Raw genomic sequence first — 16,130 nt, forward strand, 5'->3', positions numbered from 1 at the left:
TAACTTCATCTTTGTGTTATCATACCCCATTTGATAGGATAGACCAGTGGGGTGGACCAAAGCCAATATAAAACAGTCGCTATTAAATCTGTAAATTAACTCAGGAGAAATGTCTTTATGCAAAAAGTAGTTAGATTATTGCAGTCAAGGGAGTAGTTAAAGTTAATAACATCAATCAACAGTTCTCAATCTATTTGCCATAATGGGTTCCACCTGTAGAACTGAATGAATGTTGTGGGCCATACACACTATTTTATTCTTACGTATCATATTACTTGAGCCTCAGCAGTGCGAGTGATTAGAGTGTAAGTATTTCGTGTGCCACAGCTGGGAACCATTGGTATAGATGAATCTCACTTTGGTGTGATGTGACCAAACTTGGTATCCATCTCCACAGATAAGACATCTGCAGACAGCCAAATGTATCAGTGCCCAGAACCATCCTAGCCAGAAAGGGGGAATAGTGGTAGTCAAACAATGTGACTTATCAGACCCAGATCAGGTGAGTAGTTTGTTCCCAGCGGATCTTTCATCTAGATTCTCTGTACTATGTTGGGGGAGATTTTTCTGTTTAAAATGCTCAACTTAATTTATGATTAGACTCTTAATTTTTGGAAGATAAAGTATTACCATTATTGTAGTGGAGTTAAAAATCGATGTTCACGGTTTCATCCCGTCCAGCTGAATGGTCTCAACCCGAAATGGTGACCGTCCATATCCCTCCACAGATTTCCTCCAGCATCTTGTTTGTTGCTGAATAGTCATTGGTTTCTGTTGTATTGCACATTGACAAATAAACTCAGTAAGCTCAACTTCAGCAATTGAGGTGATGACCAACAGGAGCGGAGGTAAAAGTTCCCACCAGAACAAATCTGTGAGTGAGTGGGCTAAAGCCTCCTTGTCTGATAGAGCAACGCTGCAGGAATTCAAAGGGCTGCTAACTTAGTGACAAACAAAAGAGGGAAAAACATTACAAATAACAATCCCAAGGGTTAAATTTTGTGCAGTTCCCTACAGGACAATAAATAGAATACTTTCTATATAAATAATGGTAATATTTTCTGAGGCAAAAACTACTCTTGTTTTAGATTCAATATACATTCATATAATTTTTGTCTCAATATTTCAAGCAGTTACTGTGGGGTAATAATTTGTCCTCTGTTGTGTGAAACAAAAAGAGGTATAAAAACATATAGTGGTGTACCTTGTATCCAAAACATGATTCCCTTGAAGTCAGAAGAATTTCAGAAGCTGAGTTCAGCTTTGTTATATTTACTATAAGCACAGAATAAAAGAGGACAAAGACACAAGAAATTCTGCAGATGCTGGAATCTGGAGCAATACATAAAAAGTGCTGGAGGAACTCAGTGGGTCAGGCAGCATCTATGGAAGGAAATAAACAGTCGATATTTCAGGACGAGACCCTTCATCAGGCCTGGAAAGGAAGAGGGCAGAAGCCAGAATAGGGAGGGGGAGGAGCACGCAGGCAGGGGATGGGCGAGTTCAGGTGATAGAGAGAAGATGTAATAAGCTAAGAGGTGATGGGTAGAAGAGGCAAAGGGCTGGAGGAGGAGGAATCTGGTAGGAGAGGACAGTGGACCATGGAATAAAGGGTGGAGGAGGGGAGGAGAGGAGAGGGGCAGGTCATCAAGGCGGGAGAAGGGAGCCACAGGAATAAGGGAAGAAAAAGGGGTGGGGTTACCAGAAGTTAGAGAAATCGATGTTGAGGTCATCAGGTTGGAGATTCCCAAGGCAGAAGATGAGGTGTTGTTCCTCCAACCTGCATTGGAGGAACAACGCCTAGACATAGCATCAACAAATATCAGTCAACATAGAGCACAAATTTCTGTTTGTGTATTTAATACGTGTTTGCTATTCTCACTGGTGGTGATATTTGCAGGTTTGGGTTTATAATGAGGAACATGAACTAATTCTCGCTAACCTTCTCTGCCTGGACATGGCAGAGACTCACTCATCAGATTCTCCGCGTCTTATGAAATGTCACGGGTCTGGGGGATCACAACAGTGGATTCTGGGGGTAAGCAGTTTATTACTTTGGATAATATGCTGAAGCACTTCAGTATGGCACATTTGATTGATTGTAACACCTAGTGTCTAAATAAACTTCCAGCAACTTACTACATAAATTTCATTACATAGCAAGATGCTCGAAAAGGGTTTGACAAGATTTGTTAAAAGTACAGTTTCAGAGTCTTTACATTTTCACTTGTATGTTTCATTTTCCACACACAGAGGGGCAGGACCATCAACCTCAACATTTCTGTTTACTGGGATTAGGAGATGGGTGGGGAAGGTCCAATAGGGTTAATTAACCCTCCCCACCCCCCAACCCAAAATCAGTCAGTGATCAGCAAAATGGTGGAGTGTTGTCAACAGTGCTATTAAGCAGGTTCTTATTCACCAATAACTTACTCATTGTTGCCCAGTTCTGATCTACCCACGATCACTTGGCTCCAGCAATAGTTTAAATACTGAACTTAAGAGGTGATTGTTCTTGATGTTAAGGCATCTTTTGATGGACTGTAGTGTTAAGACATCCTGGTAAAACTGAAGTCAATGGGCATGAAGGGGAAATGTTTGTCCACGTTCAATCATCTCAGCATCAGGACAGCACTGTAGGTGTTCCTTAGGGAAGTGTCCCAGGCCCAACCATCTTCAGTTGCTTTATCAATGACCTTCCTTCCATCAAAAGGTTTGAAGTAGGAATGTGTGCAATCATTAACAAAATGTTCAATTCTAAGCAGCCCATGCCTGCCTCCAGGAGCCAGACAACATCCAGCCATGGTGGCAAGTAAAAATTTGTTTCACAGAAGTCCAAGGCACTATGTCCAACAAGAGAGCGTCTAACCACCAAAGCGCGACTTACAATGGCATTATCCATTTTCAATATTCTGAGCATCACCAAATGACCAGAAACACAACTGTACCAGAGACATAAATTGTGGCTACAAGAGCAGGTCCGATACTGGGTGTCCTGCAACAAGTGACTCACTTGTATGTAGGGGATGTGATAACAAAGGTTGAAGATGATATAAAATTGGATGTATGTTTGAGAATGAGGAATAAAGACTTAAACTATAGATAGATGATAGATAGTCTTGGTAGTAGAGCAGAAAAATGGTAAATGGAATTTAATTCAGAAAAGTGTGAGGTAATATAGTTGGGAGATGCAACATTACAAGGGAATACACAATAAATGGGAGCATACTGAGTGAAGGAGAGGAAGAAAGGAACCTAAAGGTAAAAGGATGAGTCAATAAGATAGTTAAGAAGGGCCGAGAGTTGCTATCCTTTATTAGCTAAGGCATAGAATATGAGGGAGGAGGTTTTGCAGAACTGAATTCAGTGCTAGTTAGCCCACAGCTTGAATACTTTGTACTATTCAGATCACCACATTACAGGAAGGGTGTGATAGCTCTGGAAAGGGCACAGAGGTGATTTACAAAGATTTTGATGCGAGTAGAAAATTGTAGCTATGAAGATTGAGTAAGCTCAGGCTGCTTTCTTTCACTGTGGAGATTTAATTGAGGGGTAGAAAACTGAGGGATCTAGATAGAGGAAATACTTCCTTGGAAGAGGTGACAGATTTAAAGTAATGGTAACAGATTAGAGAGGAGAGGACGAAACACATTTTCACCCAGAGGATGGTGGTATTCTGAAACACACTGTCTGAAGAAGGGTGGTGGAGGCAGAACCATTAAATGATATTTGGATGTGTACTAGAACTGTGATTTGCGGGGCTGTGGATTAAGTGCATTAGGTAGGTAGGGTTAAGCTGGAGAGCTTTTTTCGACTGCCAAAAACATGATGGGCCAAACGGCCTCTTATGGTGTTGTAACTTTTCTATGATGATAAACCCTGGTTTCATCAATCTTACACTCTGAGCTCATCAATGAAGTCCGACCCATACTCTCTTAATTCCATTATTTGCAAATCCCTCTTGTAATTTGTAATTATCAAAGCCATTACCTGTGGGCCTCCTGGCCTTCCTCAGCCACTGACCCAGTTAAACCAGACAGCTCGAGTCTGAGTTTCAAGTCCTGAGTGATTCCTTTTTCATCAAACTACCATCTCTGGGCCAAGCTCAGCATAACTGCTGTTGAAACCAATTCTTTAATAGATGCCTTATCACCTGTTCCAGTTTGCTTTCTGCTGCTGTTACACCTCCACCCTTTAGATCATTCAAACTTATGATTCCTTATCCTAACCGTTACTAAATTCTGCTCATCTTACCATTCCCGCACCTTCTGATCGCCACGAGCTCAGCTAACAAACTTCAAAATTACATCTTTCTATAGAAACCCTTCTTTACTCCCTGAATTGGTAACCCACTCTCACCGCCAAACCTCTGGTTCTTTAACTTTGGTCACTTCTCATTTTTCCCTGTTTGAACTGTCAACTGCCGAGTGCATCACACTGAAGTTATTCCCTAAACTTCTCTACCTGTAGTTCACTCTCTCCTGTTAGGTCTTCATTACAATCCATCTGTGACAATGCAGTTGGCCTTCTCTTCTAATATCTTGTTTTTGGGTTCGATCCATTTATGGAATACATTTCAATGAAATCCATTGAAGTCATTAAATGTGAAGTAAAGATTTTGTAGCTGAAACCTTGTACAATGTGACCTAGTAGGGAGATATACACCGTAAAAAGATATTTAAAATATTTTGTGTGAGCTTGAGACTTTTGAATTTATTGCTTTGAGAGACAGAAATTTTGTGTTGATCCTGGCTAGAGCCAAATTGGTACATACACAAGGCAGGTCATAAAATAGTGGCTGATTTGTAGGGAGGTTACAGTTTATGAAGGGAGGAGATTGTCATATTGGGCTCAGTCTCTCCAAAGAATTGGATAAGGATTTCAGCATCAGTGCGGGAGTGGGGTTGTGGCAGAGAAAGTAGGTAAATAACCAGGATCAGCTGTACTGACCCTCAGCATTACAATGTGCAGTTTCCAGGGCCTGCTTACTTTTTCCTGACCTAAAAAAAATGCCAGTGCATGTGGTTTAAATACATTCTTCTCTCTGCTGCAAACTAGAGGCAGTCCTCTGGAATTATTTGCTGAACATGTCACCAGCATTGTAGAAGAATTTGCAGCTGCTGCTGAGATCACCCCTACAATGTGGTAGGGAGTATTATCTGCCAAGCAAAAATGGGAAGTGTCACAAGTCCTGCAGCCACTCAGGCCTATCTACTCATTAAATCATGGCTGATGCTTGACCTGAAGTTTCATGTAACATCCCCATATCTCCAGACTCCCAAATTCTTTCGATCCCGGTATTGAGTACTCAGTGGTCCTCTGGAACAAATAATTCCAAAGCTTCACAAGTCACTGAGTGTAGAAAGTTCTTCTCATCTCAGTCCTAAGTGGCCAACCCATTACCTTGAGACAATGCCCACGGTTCCAGCCAGCGGAAGCAGCCCTTTGAGCATTTACTCTTGCAAACCTGACAGTATCTGACCTTCACTAAAAGCAGTATATCTTTTTGTCCATAATACCACTAGAAGTCCAGTGAGAAAGTTTCATTATTCTTTAAGTAAATTGACATCATTTGGTAGTGAAATGAATTCAGGAAAATGCTTTAAATTTTACGTTGGTATTTCACAGATAAATAACCGCATATACCAAGTCTCAGCTGGGCAGTGCCTTCAAGTGGTAAATCCTGAGAGCATTAAAGGATACATCGCCATGGCGATTTTGTGATGGTTCTGCTGCACAGCAATGGCAGATAGAGAGCTGACTGGAGAAGTGGGCTTTCAAAAAATGGTTTATGAAGGCAATTGAATCTCAATTGAGAAACATCACTCAGGAGCATGAAAAGCTAGAATTACACCATGCAACAAGAAGTCAGGAAATCCCTGACAGGGTCTTCATCTCAACTGCTTCAGCATGCTGATAATAATGATTTAAAAATAGAAAATTATTTTGTGGTAAAATTGCTATTTTTGCCTCAGATTCTATGAACATCGTGAGATGAATAACTTTGAAATTGTAAAAATAATCTGTATCAAGATTTTATTATTTATTAATGTCAATCATATGATTGTTCTAAGCTTGACAGGATTGCATCAATTTGAATGGATGTCGAGCATCAGTTTTTAACAAATGTCGTGAAAGATTTACAATATATAATGTGAATTACGTTTCAGTAGAGCCATTTAATGAAGATTTTATCATTTAGTTATATGTATGAAACATGCTTAAATTGCAATTATATTATGCATCATCTCAAAAAAATGAATATTATTACATAATGGATTCCAATAACATTCTAAACCACGTGGCAATTAAAAGGTTAAAATATTTGATCTGGATGGTCTGATAGATATCCAGATTAAAATCATAGTCATCAACCTACCCACTATTCAAAGCTCTCTGACCTATTTGAAAATGATAACTTGAAAGAGTCAAAGGAATCCTGTTGCATGGGATGTCTGTTGACATTTACATTTCATTGTTATTAAATGTGCTATTGAATGCATACAATATTACTAATTTTACGAGGGGATTTGGAGGAGCTACATCACATTCTGATTCAAGTCAAACCTAATTCAGATTTGCTTTGCCTCTCCCTGCTGATTCTAGGTGGTCAATTACAAGCTAGCATTCCTGCATTGCCCTCCAGAATGTACATTTACTGTTGAGACCTTTGTGTCACAAATGCTCTCTCTCAGAATGCAGCACTTCACCTCCAACAAACCGCCTGCTGGAGTGGAGCTAATCGATAGAACTAATGGGAAACTATTCAACCTACAGCACCTGCATTCCAGAACCAAGCTCACTCCAATCTACTTAGTGAACAGTTGCATATACAGACATTCAGAGCTCAAGATCCAAGTCATTGTGGTCTTGTTCAGAGAGAATGAGCCTTGCACTCAACATCCAGAAGACAAAGGTCTTTGACCTACCAGCCCCCATTAGTATAACTCAAATTTTTGACACTGAATGTTCACAGCAAGACCCTTGAAAATGTGAGCCACTTTCTATATCAGGAGCCACCTCTCCGCGAAGACACATTGATGATGAAATTCATTATCGCCAGTAGAGCCTTAGGTTGACTGAAGAAAAGGGTATTTGAAGTTCAAGATGTCCGAACTGGCACAGAATTCATGGTCTGCCACACGATAGTGGTCCTTGCTTTCGTATATACTTTTGACCTTGATCCAGCTTCCACCATCTGCCGGGGCAGAGAATTCTAGAGATTCACACAGAAGAAATTTCTGTGTACCTTAGTTTTAAATGACAGCCCCTTGTAGTTATGTCTTCTTGTTTGTGATGCTCCCACTAGTGAAAACATCCCAACATCTACCTTGTCAAACCCCCTTGGGATTTCGTATGTTTGAATAAGGTCACCCCTCATTCTCCTAAACTCCAAGGAATACAGGCCCAAACTATTTAGTCATGAGAACTATTTTACGCACGAGAACACCTAGATTTCTCTGTACTTCACTCACTTGCAGTCCCTCTCCATTTGGATAATAATCTAACTTTTGATTTCTCTTACCAAAGTGCATGACCTCACACTTCTCCACATTAAACTCCATTTGCCGTTCCTTTGCCCACTCACTCAATCTATCCCCATCTCATTGCAGAATCACAGAATCCTTATCACAACATGCCCTGCCACCTATTTTCATATTAGCAGCAAATTTGAAAACTACATACCGTTTCTTCCTCCAAATCATTAAATGTAAATAGTGAACAACCGTAGGCTAAGAACTGATCACTGTGGTACTCCTCTAGTTACTTCCTTCCAGTCTGAAAAGGAGCCAGTTATTCCAACTCTGTTTTGTATAAAGCAGCTAGTTTTCAATCCATTCTAACACACTTCCTCCGATGCCATGGGCTTTTAATTTATGCATGAGCCTCCTATGTGGCATCTTGTCAAATGCCTTTTGGAAATCTAAATACACGACATCTACAGTCTCCTCTCTATTAACATCCTACATCCTCGAAGAATTTGAGCAAACTTGTCAGGCATGATTTACGTGATCCCTCATCTACCTTTTTGTCACAGACTCACAACTAATGTATGCTATCCTGGAAACCCTCCAATCTTTCACCCTTCATAAACTTGTGCTAATCCAAAAACATGATGCCAGTAGCCTAACCGGTTCACCCTTCATCCCCTGCTCACTGACCTACTGCAGTTCCAGTACATCAAACATTGCTTTCAAATTTTCATCTCTTTGTTCAATGCCTTCAAAGTTTTTATAACTCTTCAGGTTCTGTGCCTTCATCCTTCTTTGCCTTAATTTCTGGCTTCTGGAATTCCTTCACTAACCCACTTTGAGTCTCTCAGGAAGTTTGATTTTAGAGAAACTTGAGGCTCTTCCTGAGACCCTCCAAAAGTTTCTCTAAAGTCAAACATTTTGTTACCCATCTTCATATCTCCTTTGGCTTAATGCTACCAAATTTGTTGAATTCAGTAGTCACCAATGAGATCTGATTGGCGCATCCATTATACTAACCGCTCCTACGTGTGCTGAAATGACCATTATTCATGATCCACATTTTTAGAAACTGTTCCACCTATGGGGCAGGACAGCCAGGGTGTGATCCCGTCCCTGTGGATAGTTGTACATTTTGAGCCTTGCTCAATATTTTTTTCCTCTCCTCAATCTCAACTCCGATCTGCTGTGAGTCAGCTTCCTACATTCAGGACTGAGCTGACAGAAGTCAGACATGACACCATGCAGGAACTCGTGCTGCCTTCCCCTCACATCCATGCAACTCGGGTACTTGCTGCACTTACTCGATGAATCACTGGGTAATAGAGGAGATATATACAGAAAAAGAAATGCGTTTCTCACCTGAGATTCTCAGTACTGCACACCGGCCAAGAACGGTTTCTCCTTCCGGGACATTTTCTTCTCAACTCTTATGTTGTTTTTCATGCTTACTGAAAGAAAGTAATTAGGCAACCTTGACTCCAGGCATCTGCACATTTTGATCAAGGATTTGCGGTTTGGGGACACAGCGGAGTTAGCACGGGTTTCACTGTGAGCCAACAGTTTCTTCCCACTGGTTCCCATGTAGTTCTGCCATGAGGACGGGGAAGGTAAATCCTGTCACTGCATGGTTTTGTAGATGAATGGACCACTCTGCAAGACAGCCCATATCAATGAAGGAGTCTCTAATAACATCTTAATAGCTTGAATGTCTCATTCCATTCTGCACTTGCACAAAGCTCTTGTGAAAGAATATGAACTATCCAGCTCATTTAAATTATCAACCTTGCACTTAGTTAATTTCTATATTGCAGTACATTTAATGTACAGATAAAATATTCAAACAGATGCTAATAAATTTGAATTGTACGTGTTGTTGCCAAACACCTTGCAGATTTCATACATTTCATTAAAAGATTTTTTTTACATCTAACTTTGTTGAACTCTTAATGACTGACAAAATTCTGGGCTTGATGCAGTGGATTAGTAGATTGTCAAATCAATGAACTGTGAAGGCTTTTGCAGTTTAATTTCCAGAGCCAGAAGGATAGGAAAATGTCAAAAGATCCTAAATGCTTCCACAAATCAACAGTAAAAAAAATGGCCCACGTTACTCAGAAGTTCAGAACAATCTTAATCTTGAAACCAGATGATCTTGCCACAGTTGTTCCACAGGCAATGAGGGAGATGGGAAGTCAAGAAATATTAATAGGACATACACGTATGTGTGAATTACCCATCTCCAAAGCTAGAGGTGCAAGTCAATGCTTTGTGGCTCCCCTCTGTGCAGCCACCAACATTCCACCTCCTCCCCCCACCCCCCACTTCAATTTCTGCCCTCAAGACCAACTTGATTTCCGGAGCTTTTTCAAACTCAACTTGTTAACACAATATTTTCCTCGCCATTACAAGTATCATGCGTCCTGCGTCCTTCAGTGTAGTCCTGAGTGTCCTTGAAGAGCAGACACTAAATGTGCTCCCATGTTTTGATATAGGATAGGCAGAAGAATTTATGTTTGCATTATTGCGTCATATCTCCCTCCTCAGGCTTCATCTGGCATTTCTGGCATTGCTATTGCAGCCAATTTATTGCAAATGGTTTCCTTTTCTAATGGCAAGATGATCACATCAGAATGGCCTTCAGTCACCTCCTCTCCATCACATTCAGGCTGGCTCTCACCAACCTTCTAGAGCCATGGCTGACATTGCTGAGTGAAGGTGAGTGTGACTGGCCTTTCCCTAGTTGCAGTGAAGCTATGGTGCTGAGGACTTGAGTCACTGCAAGCCCAGTGATGTACACATTTCCTCCATGCTGCTAGTAAAGAGTTCCAGGTATTTGACTCGACAGAAGTGGAGGCAGTTTGGAATGAAATATCCATGTAATTTTGAGGAAGATGGTGCAATTTTCTTTGGAGATCTGAACCAATGTCAAAGCAGTCAAGAACAAACTAGGCACATTCAGCAGGTAAGAAGTTCATGAGTAAATGAATTTTGATCCAGGATTTTTTTTATCATCTGTTTCCCAACTTTAATATTTCAGATTGTTCATGTGCTATGTATCTCCCTTATTTTCTTCATTCATATTGGACAGAAAAAGTTTAGAGACAGATTTCTGCAAATAAATAACTTATGGTAAAAAACCTACTGGCAATTATTCCAAAGAGAAAAAGCTACCGTCTTCTTTAAATATAACTTCAAGAATCCCAAGATTGAAAGATACCAGCAAGGAAGACTTTTGCAGTGGCATTTCAAGATTGCACTTCAGTAAAATATAGTTTATCAATTATCAACTATCATAAACACAATCATTCAACAATCCTTTTAAAGGCAGCATTTTTTAAAATCCGATCACAGTCCATCCCTAATTTCCCTTAAATTGAGTGGCTTGCCAGAACATTCAAGAGTCAACCATATTGATGGGTCTTGTCATCACTATGTACCATGGTACATGTGTGATGCCGTGGAGGTAGCAGATATTTGCCTTTGAAGGACATAGTGAACCAGATGGTTTTTTTTTAAGACTAAAGGAAGTTTTGTGACCAGCAACGATTTGTTTTTAAAAAATAATTCCAGATTATTAACTAAATTTCTGTTCCACACCTGCCATAGTGGGATTTGAACTCAGGTCCCTGGACTGTTAGTGCAAGCCTCGATTTGACGTTTAGTGGAGCCTGGATCTAACTGTTGTGCCACAACTGTACCAGATAACAGGCATAAGGCAGTGCAATCCCATTGGTTTGAGATGATGTAAAAGAGGTTGAAATTTTACATTTTTATTTCTTCAGGTTCGGACATACACAGTAGTCCGACTTATTAAATGTTGTGAGTTTAAAGCTTCTTTATGTCGTAATAGCATTTGATCTTAAAAAGTGTATTGTAATTCAACACAAATCTAATTAAATGAAGTAAAGAAGCAAGATATATATATAAAAAAAAAGTGAGAGGAATTGGCAGGAGTTTAAATTTACAGCACAGACCTTGGCCAAGTAAGTCTTTGATTGAAAAACCTTTCACGCATGTACCAGAAGACATTGCTGAACATCAATAGCCCAGTGAAGGCTATGAATCAAAACTCTGCCACTCAACCACTAACCTTACAAAGAAACCTTAGAGAATTGCTATATTTTTCAAGAGATTGATCACGAGAAACCAATTTGTTATTTATGGCTATTAAAGAACATAAATTCTTCAGGTATCTTCAAAAATTCTGTTTTGTTTTTGCTGAAATATTGACCTGCAAGTGTACAAATTTATTTTTGACCCACCCTTTTGTAGATCTAATACTTCAGATTCACCAGTAGCTTCATGTCAATATTGGGTCATAAAACAAATTTAAAGTAATTGATTTTACAGTCACACCACTGGCCTGGTGATAAGAAATACACCTTTTTAACCCTTTACTGCTAGGAACCCTTATCCTGCTAATTTTCCTTGCTCCCTTCTTTGTGGGGGCAGCAGAAAGCTTGCTATTACCCTTTTTAAAAGACTTCATTTAAAGAAAGGCTGTACTGGCATTTCTATAATGCCTTTTGTTTTCTCTGTCAACCCAAAACATTTAACAGACAATAAAGTACTTCCACTGTAATCACTGATGTAAACAAGAACACCAAGGAACACTGAAGAACATGAGTGGGTCATTAAGCAGCTTAAAAAACAACTGATTTACTCAATATTTCTGTTTTGTTCCATACCCGTAATATATTTCTGGTTGGAAAGTTGCCATCAACCTCAGATTTAAAATTAATAATTGACCCATCATCAATTGCTGTTTGTGGAAGAGAACACCAGTCTTCCCCCACCCTTCCCATGTAGGGGTCTTTCTCAACTTCACTTTTAAAGGATATCTTTAATGTTTGGGTTACATCCTTTAATCTTAGACCACCCCTACCATCCCCTAACTGCAGAAACAGTTTATTTGTCCACCCTATCAGTTCACCTTGATATCTTGGAAATTCGAAGTACCTTCAGCTTACTAAATTCCAGGAGTACAACCTTAGTTTGTGCAATCTCTATTTGTAATTTAAATTATAGAATTGACTCCCAGCTTTCCTTGGACCAACCTAGCCTCTAGACTTTTACTATTTACCAAGTACTCTGGTCTAATCATTTTAAGGACCAAAGTCTCACATATCCATGCTGGATGGCATTTGCCAGTTCTTAACCAATTGGCCTAGTGCTTTGTAGTGAAATAGTTTTATTTGCATTGCTTATATGCCAGCTATTGTTGTCACTAGTAAAACTGGATAGGTGAATTTCCAATCTATCATCCTTTAAGTCATTTAGAAATATGGTGAGAAATCGGAGGCCCAGGTTTCTTGCAAACTGCTAATTTGAATATCAGCCAATTACCTTGGTCCACGTTTTTTCTCATGCAATCAATTTCCTATCCAGGTCAATAATTTGCCTTCAATTCCACGGATGTTATCTTTAGCTGACAATCTTACTGGCTTTAATACATGTTACTCAGTAAAGCAGCCAACACAATTAAAGACCCCACCCAACCCGGACATTCTTTCTTCTCCCCCCTCCCATTGGGCAGAAGATACAAAAGACTGAAAGCACGTACCACCAGTCTCAAGGACAGCTTCTATCCCACTGCTATGACTATTGAATGGACCTCTTGTACAATAAGATGGACTCTTGACCTCACAATCTACCTCTTTATGGCCCTTGCACCTTATTGTCTGCCTGCACTGCACTCTCTATAACTGTAACACTCTATTCTGCATTCTGTTATTGCTTTTCCCTTGTACTACTTCAATGCACTAATGTGATGAATTGATCTGTATGGATGACAGTGAAAAACTTTGTTTTGCATGCATCTCAGTACATGTGACAATAATAAACCAATTTACATGTTTTCTAGAACATCTAAATAATATCAATGAATATTGTACTGTCTACTTTTCAGCCATTTCAACCAAGTTCTAAGGCATAATCTACACTTTGTACTTTTCTTCTGCCTCTCCCCAATTAAAATTTGCAAGATCTACATCCATTATATGTCTCGATTACATAGACTCAATTTCCCAATAACAGCTGTTGGATTAGTTGGTCTGTTATTCCCTGGTTTCATAAATAAAATGACAGGCAAAATTTTCTGATCAAAAGGAACAGTTCCAAAATCAAGAGAATTTGGAAAATTATAGTTAAGGCATACACACTGTTCTTACCCAATTCAAGTGGATATCTGGTGTCACAGATTTGCACTATTTAGTACCAATCATTTTCTTCATCGCTGTTACTTTGCTTCTGTTAATTTTGGTGAGTCCTGCTCTAATTCACTAGATACCTAGTAAGCTATCTTTTCCTCTAAAGCAAATATCAAAGTAACTATTTGTTGTTCATTTCCATACTTAAATTTACAGTATCACCATCAACAGTTTAAGGGCGCCCACAACGCTCCTGAATGTCCTTTACCTAACTGTTAGAAACAAACATTGGTTTTGTTATCAGAGACAAAATTCATGCTATGAGTGGAAAGCTCTCTGGGTTAAAATAAAGCTCAATCTAAGTCTGATATATTATCAGACTATCGGGAAAACAAAGGTTCTCAGGATGTGGAGCTAATGTAAAGATCAGATTAGAACGGCAGAGCAGGCTCAAGTGGATATGTGGCCTCCTGTTCCCTTATCTTGGGTTTTTATAAACACCAATGAAAATGGACAGACTGGTTATTTACCTCACACTGCAGTTTGTGGGCCCTTCCTGTCTACCATTTCACAATGCTTTTCTGCATTACAGGTTTTGTTTTTGCAAATTCCCCTTCTGTAACACTTTCCTTTAGAAGATGAATGATTCAATAATCCTGCTTTGTATTGTTGAAAGAGGGAGAAAAGCCAGTCACACACCTGGCGAGTAATCCTTTCTTTCTCCTCAAATGTGCCATTATATCCTATGTCCAATGGAACAGGAGTCTGATTTAAACATATTAAAAAAATGACAATGTCAGAGCATTCCTTCGACATTGCAGACAAATGTAGTTTGTAGTGCTACGTCAACACATAACCGCCTACCTCAAGAGTCAGGAGTGTAATCACTCAGCCATGGCTGATGTTTAATTATTCTCTCCCTGGAGATTATCCTAGGATCACAAGGTTGGACCATTTAGAGGACTACAGCTTGACAGGCACCTTAGTAAAATAAAACTGCATGGAAAGAGGTGAAGCGAACAATTCACATGAGGATGAAGTAAAATGAAACAGGAACTTTGGATGCTGAGACAAAATTGAATTGTTTAAGATGTACTTTTAAGTATCCTGACTTTAACCTTTTCTTTTGCACTTGGCATTCTTAATTAGCATCAAGCCCTGGGGAACACAACGAGTCACAGGCCTCCAGTCTGAAAAACAACTTTCAACCATCACCCTCTGCTTCCTACCATCAAGCCAATTGTGTATGCAATTAGCCAGCTCTCCCCGGATCCCATGCAATCCAACTTTTCACAGCAATGTACCATGTGGAACCTTATCAAAGGCCTTACTGAAGTCCATATAGGCTACATCTACTACCCTGCCCTCATCGACCTTCTGGTTACTTCTTTAAAAAATTCAAATTCATGAGACATGATCTCCCATGTTCACTATCCCTAACCAACCCCCCTCTTTCCAAATGCTTGTACATTTTATCCCTTAGAATCCCCTCTAGTAACTTACCTAACACAGATGCTAGGCTCACTGGTCTATAGTTCCCAGGTTTTGCTTTGCAGCCCTTCTCAAATAAAGGCACAACATTAGCCGCCCTTCAGTCTTTTGGCACTTCACCCGTTGCTAACAATGATGCATACATCTCAGCCAGGGCTCCTGCAATTTCTTTTCTAGCTTCCCACAGTGTTCTTGGTTATACCTGATCAGGACCTGGAGATTTATCTACCCTCAATTGCTTTAAAACATCCAGTACCTCCCCTGCTGTAATGCAGACTATCCCCAAGACATCCCCCATTAACTATATCAGAAAGACTGCCACACAAATGTTGCAGCTACGACAACAGGTCTGAGGCTGTATATCCTGTGGTGAGAGTCACTCACGTCCACACTACTCAGAACAAGGGACAAGAAATAGCGTGATGGAATACTCTCCATTTGTCTGGATGAGCATTTCTTCTAGGATAGAGCAAACCACTTAATTAACAGTGCATATGCCACTCTCTGTACCACCAGACTATACAGTCTTTGGTTAAAAACTGCATACATACCTTCAGCCAGCTTTTCAGTGGGAGCTTGGAGACAGAACGATACAAGAGCACGTCAAAGTTTTTAAACTGGCTGCAAAAGTAATATCAAGGAGCACAGCTCACAAAATCCGAAAAACAACACATATACAATAAATGGGAGGACAGCGATGTATTAGAATAAGGGGACCCTGGAGTGCACTTCTACCAATCTTTAAGATAGCTGGACTGGTCAGTGAGGTGGTTGAAAGGGCACACGGGTGCTTTCCTTTACTGGACAAGGCACAGAATGAGGGCAGGTGGCTAAGCTAGAACCAAATAACAGAATTGTGTAGTTACTGCGTCACAAATCCAGCAAACTGGCTTCAATATGCGCCTCAGAGGATTACGAGGATTCTGTAAATTTCGCAGAGTAGATGGAGAACGATGGTACTTTTAGTGACATTACTATTGCAAAATCTAGGCCCTGTACCATCACATTGAGCTAC

General features: G+C 39.9%; 1 protein-coding gene across 1 annotated transcript in view; it reads left to right on the forward strand.

Moving 5' to 3' along the window:
- Positions 1–9,380, forward strand: part of galnt11 (UDP-N-acetyl-alpha-D-galactosamine:polypeptide N-acetylgalactosaminyltransferase 11 (GalNAc-T11)) — a 36,515-nt gene extending 27,135 nt beyond the window's left edge. The window contains 4 exon segments of the mRNA XM_052015704.1: positions 397–502; positions 1,901–2,038; positions 5,629–5,718; positions 5,720–9,380. Coding sequence (XP_051871664.1) covers positions 397–502; positions 1,901–2,038; positions 5,629–5,718; positions 5,720–5,761 — 376 coding nt within the window. The 3' untranslated portion in view covers positions 5,762–9,380.
- The last annotated feature ends 6,750 nt before the right edge of the window (positions 9,381–16,130 follow it).

Source organism: Pristis pectinata, chromosome 5 (genome assembly GCF_009764475.1).
Source record: "Pristis pectinata isolate sPriPec2 chromosome 5, sPriPec2.1.pri, whole genome shotgun sequence".
NCBI lineage: Eukaryota > Metazoa > Chordata > Chondrichthyes > Rhinopristiformes > Pristidae > Pristis > Pristis pectinata.